General features: G+C 32.1%; 1 protein-coding gene across 1 annotated transcript in view; it reads right to left on the minus strand.

Annotated features, from left to right (window-relative positions):
* Positions 1-6,505, minus strand: part of LOC117109723 (lactadherin-like) — a 15,374-nt gene extending 8,869 nt beyond the window's left edge. The window contains exons 1-2 of the mRNA XM_033252111.1: positions 6,333-6,505; positions 3,304-3,620 (exon numbers count right to left, since the gene is read on the minus strand). Of these exons, the coding sequence (XP_033108002.1) occupies positions 3,304-3,620; positions 6,333-6,393 (378 nt within the window). The 5' untranslated portion in view covers positions 6,394-6,505. The remainder of the gene's footprint in view (positions 1-3,303; positions 3,621-6,332) is intronic.
* Between the last annotated feature and the right edge of the window lie 541 nt (positions 6,506-7,046).

Genomic DNA, 7,046 nt, shown 5'->3' on the forward strand with positions numbered 1-7,046 from the left:
CTCTCAACGAATGTAGTCCTGTAAATAAATGAATAAAGAAATTGTGTAATAAAATGCCTCTGGCGGGACTCGAACCTGCGACCTCTCGCTGTCAAGGCGAGTGTCATAACCACTAGACCACGGAGGCTTCATGGTTGAACAGATTCAAATACCACCAGATACACTCTATTACACAGAGGCATTTTATTACACAATTTATTGCACCTATTTGTTTCTAGCCGTACCTATTGTGTAATAGAGTGTATCTGGTGGTATTTGAATCTGTTCAACCATGAAGCCTCCGTGGTCTAGTGGTTATGACACTCGCCTTGACAGCGAGAGGTCGCAGGTTCGAGTCCCGCCAGAGGCATTTTATTACACAATTTCTTTATTCATTTATTTACAGGACTACATTCGTTGAGAGGGAGTCCTATTGTTTGTCATGCTTTTTATTTACAAAATCCAAATATAAAATGATATACGGCTTTTAAGAAATTATATGATTGTTAGATGCCACCATTTATTTACAGGTTTTCATTTATCATTTATTTTATTAAGAAAATTATGATCCCTAGTATATATATATATATATATATATGGTCATGGTTTTATTTATTACAAACATATTCTTTCACCATCAATACAGATTTAGGCCCTTCTTAAATGTTCCTTCTATTTGAGTTGGGACTATTATGTGTTCAATAACTTAGAAGGTATAGGACAAGCACATGTTGTTACCCTCAAAATGCGCGCGAAGCGCGCAAAATTTTGGAATAATTTCGATACTGATATACTGATTATAAAACCAAAAAATCATTCAGAAATTATTTGAATACATTTTACTTAGCTAGTTATCAAAAAAGTACTGAGTACTAATAAAGTCTTATTGCGCAAACTACACATATTTTTTTTTCTATATTACCTATTATTATTATTATTATTATTATTATTATTATTATTATTATTATTATTATTATTGTTATTATTATTATTATTATTATTATTATTATTACTACTACTACTTTATGTACTTCAAGTGTATTTGTTTGTTTTTTTTTGTTTTGTTTTGTTTTCTTTCTAATTTGTGGTCACTGTGAGACAAGTCTTGCTTCTAATTCTGATCCCAGTAATGGTCTTATTATTATTATCATTATTATTGAACATAAAAAAGTTTATTATGTATTATGTACTTCATAGTATCTATTACTATAATTATTGTAATTTTCTTCTGCTTTTACCATTATGCAATAAATGTTATTGAATCTGAATCTGAAAGTTAAACGATCTACCTTTCTTGTGTTTGAAACTACTAAGCCTATGTGTTTAAATAACTTAAAAGGCAAACCCTAAAAAGTGTGCCAAAAATTTTGTGTTTTTAATTCTGATTTTGTCGGAATTAATCAAAACTCCCTAAACATGTGCAATTTTATGAGGAATTGGCCTACTTAAACAAGAAATGCGCGCGAAGAGCGAAATGAGAATATCTGGCAGCTTAGATCAAAGGAGCTATTAAAAAAATCCTAAAAAAATGCTCGCGAAGCGCCCAAAAAAAATGTGTTTTGAATTCTAATTTCGTCGGAATTGATGAAAACTCCCTAAAATGTGCAGGTTTTAGAGGAAATTGGTCTACTTTAACAAGAAATGCACGCGAAATCTGATATTTTTGGGTATTTCAGGGGGAAAGGGCATCTTCAAAGAGTGGAAAAATATTTTCCCCTTGTCCCCCGGTGGCTACGCCACTGCGGAAAATATCTGGCGTCTTAAGGTAGATTCACACCGAATCCGAATTCGGTCCCTAGAACGTTTTCGATGCGCGTCTTAGTACGCGCCTCTATTCTTTACCACTGACTCGATAATATTCTCTTTTCGTTTCGTTAGCCATACGAACCGAATTCGTCTTCGGTGTGAATGCAGCTTAAATTTCAAAAAATGCGTGCGAAGCGCGCAAAAAAAAATGTTTTTTTAAAAAAGTGTTTTTAATTCTAATTTCGTCGAAATTGATCAAAACTCCCTAAAATGTGCAATTTGTAGAGGAAATTGGCTTACTGTATGTATCAAGAAATGCACGCGAAGCACGCGAAATTTGAGATTTTTAGGCACTTCCAGGGGATAAAGGGTATCTTCAAGGGTTGGGGAAAGATTTTCCACTGACGGATATTTTCCTCTTGTTTCCCGGTGGTTACGCCACTGCATAGAATATCTGGCGGCTTATAGATCAAAGTAGCTATGGACACTTGAAGTAAAAAAGGGGTTGCAGGGTGTTGTGAGTCTGGTCATTATATCTTCCTTTTTATTCTTGTCTTTATTTTTCTCTTCTGTTTTTCTTTTTCTTTTTCCTTTCCTTTCCTTTTCCCCTTCTTTCTATTTTGCTCCCTCTCCCCTCTTTCTTTTCTCTTATACCCAGCCCGATACGACAGCTTGGTCAGCCTGGTAAAAACCGGTAGGGGGCATTCTGCCTCTGCTCCCCCCGGCTGTTACGCCACTGAGCAGACTCTATTAACGACTGTCGCTAACCAAATATATAATCAGCAGATTGGAGGAAAAACATAAGTCTATATGATAGTCAGTTTAATGAATTCTGTAGTTTAATAAGCCTATTTCATATATATTTTATAGTAGGCCTAGTAGAATAAAGTTGGGGCTAGGAATATATTTCCAATATTATCTAAATGGGGTGTTCTCCACCAGAAGACAATTTAACTTTAAGGAGCTCCCCTCCCCTACGCTCACATCTGGGGGTGACAGAAGTATTGTAACAGTTTATATATAATATCGAATCCTTGAATATAATATAAATTTGTCAGTATTTTACATTTTGTAAGGTATTGTGTTTCAAAAATAATGCTTCAACTGGTAGCCTTTTTCAAAATTATGAATTATTTCATGGTATTGCTTATAGTATATATTATGGAAATATTTTGTATGAAATTATGAAATTGAATAAAAATATTTTAATATTTATTATTACTGTATGACTTTTTCCAAGTATTTGCCATTATTGTGTATTAGGCCTAACATCACGTTATAGCCTATTTTTTTTTTAATATATATATATATATATATATATATATATAAAACAAGGAAAATAAAATATTTAACAGATGCATTATTACAGCATATGCTAGGCATAGTCCATTGTAGATTTAAATTAATTGTATTCTTAAATTAATCGGTAGATTGATTGATAAGGTTTTGGTATTATTAATATGTAGGCCTATAGGCCCATACTATTTTTTATAAAATATTTATCAATAGTGTTTGATAATTCAGTTAACACCAATGTTTTACCTCAAGAATGAATATGTTTATGGTATAAAAACTTACTGCAACTTGACCACTGGCCTCCAGGATTTCTTCAAAGTTGCCACCAGTACTGTAAAGAACTTCATATGACGTCACCCACTGATCTGTATCCTGTCGACCTTGTGTAATCAGTCTGGTGACTTTCAACAAAGATCCAAGGTGGGCTTGAATCCATTGATTTTGGTCTTTGAAATTAGCCACCCATGATCCATAACCAATGCCGGACCCGAGTACAGTATTCAGTCTTCCACGATCAGCTCTATGGTTATTGTCGATTTCAGATGATGCTGTCAGTTGAATTGTTCCGTCTTCTATTCCAAGAGGATGAACGCAAGGCTCTACAAATAATGAAGTTATGTTGCAATTCGAATTGAAATATACGTTTCGCTACTCAGCGTTTTTTTTGTTTTTGTTTTAACAGTTGGATTCAATACTTAAAATATTAGGCCAATTATGAGTTATTGTTAACGTTAATTAATAATAGTAAATTCCTAATATTTCGTTCGGTGTTATTCACGATTCAAGTTTTCTCTATTGTCGATGTCATGTCATTTTAAAATAAAACTAGATTCAAATATAATGAAATACATAAAAAAATAATGCTGTGATTGCACAAAAAACAGTATGGCATGTTTTATCTTTTAAAATTATTAACCATGAATTAGCATACAAACTATGAGTTTACTGATTTTTTTACATTTTATTTAGAGATTAAACCTTTTTAACGTACATTTCTGTCTGGTTCACTCATTCACTTAAAAAAATAGAATAACACACATAAATAGATCTGTGTCATTTTAAGGACATTCCCCGCACTATTCAAATCGTAACGGTAACCAATGCCAGGCTCATATACAGTATTCCTCCTCCCGCGATCTTGGTCTATGGCTGTTGTCATATTCAATTGATGCTCTCAGTTGATTTGGAGGAATTGTTCCGTCTTCTACCCCAAAAGGGTGAACGCAAGGATCTAAAATATTGATGTTGACTTATTATGTTTTAATTCAAATTTAAATCTACGCTTTCCTGTCAGATTTAACCCTTGAAATATTATGCATATTGACTTATTGTTAACCGTAATTAATTACTGCGTTCTGTGTTATTCAATATTCTAAATTCCAATATAATTGTCAATATCATAACCTGATTTATTAAAATTCTTCTCCTCTTGGATATAAAACAAGAATAAAAATTACAATTATAAAAATAATAAAATATATAATTTGAAATGAAAAAGAAATATAATTAACCGTGCAATGCTTTTAAGTTACATGAGTTGTGAATAAAAAAAAAATCTCAAGGTAATAAGATTACCATGAGATAAGATGTAGCAGAATGATGATTCCTCGGTACACTAGCGAATTAATTGTCGATAAAGGAATTCGTGTAGTATATCAGATATTACTGAAAATATCTTTAAGAATTCAAACTAATTAAATGTTACCTTTATGTGTATTAAACCACACATTTAAATTACTATGTTTAAAAAAAATGTTTACTTGTATTTTTAGTCGTATTTATGAGGCCTATCATAATGGAGACGGAATAAACAAACAGCGCTACAACATAAGTTGGTGTACTTAGATGTTAATTTACTCTATTTCAAAAGGAAAAAATGTAACGGCTGAATTTTGAGAAACTGCCCGTCAAACTTGGTGAATTTTTTACCGTACCTTTTTATACTACCTAGGCCTAGCATTAGGCCTGGATAGGGTTTTCTGTTATCCGGCCTATGCTTAGAAAAGCATGGTGGTCCATTCTCTTTCGATTAGTGGGTTCTATTGTAGAGTTAAAAAGTAAAATTATTTAAATTTCTTTATGTTTAAAATCAGAAAATCTGGTCCTATTATCTTTACAAATTCAAAAAATAAAAATGGCATCTTGATTTACAAATTGATCGAAAACATAAATTACAACACATAAACTGGATAAAACTATACAGGAGTCCTCTTGTTTGTCATGCTTTTTATTTACAAAATCCAAATATAAAATGATATACGGCTTTTAAGAAATTATATGATTGTTAGATGCCACCATTTATTTACAGGTTTTCATTTATCATTTATTTTATTAAGAAAATTATGATCCCTCAAGAGTATGAGCAAATATTAATTCGTCGCTCACATCACGAACTAACACAATCAAAGTAGATTCGTGAAATCACAGTAGCGCGTCAAAACGAGCGCGTATTGGTTGTCAAGCAATTTTGTATTCTTTACCACACAAAAAGTCCTTAACAACAACAGCGCGTATTTTGACGCGCTTTTTTTATTTTACGAACTAACACAATTGAATTTAATTGTGTTAGTTCGTGATGTGAGCGACAAATTGGTAAAAAGAATATAACATACAGATTAAAAAAAAGTGTTGCTTAAGGAAATCAGGAGACAACACAAGTATTACCCAGCTAGTCAATTCTGTTAGTTTGAAATCATCAAAATGTCAGGCAATCCTGTAATAATATCCCAACAAAATTTAAATTTGGAACACCGAGGAGCAAACATTTTATTTTAGCATAGTGAAAACGGGTCAGAAATTTGTGAATGTTTGTTTGATCACTTTAGGAATGTTCTAGTAGGGCCTAAGTATTTTTCAATTAACTCCCACGTTTGGGGTTTTCTGTTTTACTTGTGTAATTGTCCGTTAAGTATTGATTTCCTGCGCACTAACACGAGTGAGTTGGCATTAAATGAATTGCCGTATACCCTAACTTCTTTCAGCTATCTTTTCATTTAATTTTGTTCACTGTAACTAGGACACTAGTAATGGCAATTCTGACGATAATATTAAGAAAATACCGAATTTAAGCTTACAAACTGATTCGCAACTTCATAACTTTCTCTGTTATTTTCAAAGTGAGATATTTCTAAAGCAAACTCACTGGCAGCTGAGTATATAACCAATGTTATTTTTTTTTCGAAGACAGAAATAAACATTAGAGTCATGCTTGTCAGTTAAAGTCGCTGTTAATATATAAAATAAAAACAAAATATTTAGATATGATTCTATAATACGTGTTCGTAGTTGGTATTTCTAAATGAAATACTCACCTGCAAATGAACATCTAAGCAATGTAATGATACCAAACAATGAGAGAAACGTACGATACATATTTGTCAGTTAAAAATATACGCAATGCCTAATCGCTGTTAATATAATAATAATTGCCCGTTAAGTATTGATTTCCTGCGCACTAACACGAGTGAGTTGGCATTTAAATGAATTGCCGTATACCCTAACTTCTTTCAGCTATCTATTGCATTTAATTTTTGTTCACTGTAACTAGGACGTAATTGTGACGATAATATTAAGAAAATACCGAATTTAAGCTTACACAATGATTCGCAACTCATAGCTTTCTCTGTTATTTTCAAAGTGAGATATTTCTAAAGCAAACTCACTGGCAGCTGAATATATAACCAATGTTATTTTTTTCGAAGACAGAAATAAACATTAGAGTCATGCTTGCCAGTTAAAGTCGCTGTTAACATATAAAATAAAAACAAAATATTTAGATATGATCTATTCTATAATTATACGTGTTCGTAGTTGGAATTCCTAAATGAAATACTCACCTGCAAATGAACATCTAAGCAATGTAATTATGCCAAACAATGAGAGAAACGTACGATACATATTTGTCGGTTAATAATATACGCAATGCCTAATCGCTGTTAATATAATGATAAGAACAAAGCAAACATGTATGTTTATAGACTCACTAAACCTGGTCAATAATTATTTGTTTCTGTATACTTGCAGTC

Source organism: Anneissia japonica, unplaced genomic scaffold (genome assembly GCF_011630105.1).
Source record: "Anneissia japonica isolate Jap-2015-1 unplaced genomic scaffold, ASM1163010v1 scaffold3782_len1007564_cov172, whole genome shotgun sequence".
NCBI lineage: Eukaryota > Metazoa > Echinodermata > Crinoidea > Comatulida > Comatulidae > Anneissia > Anneissia japonica.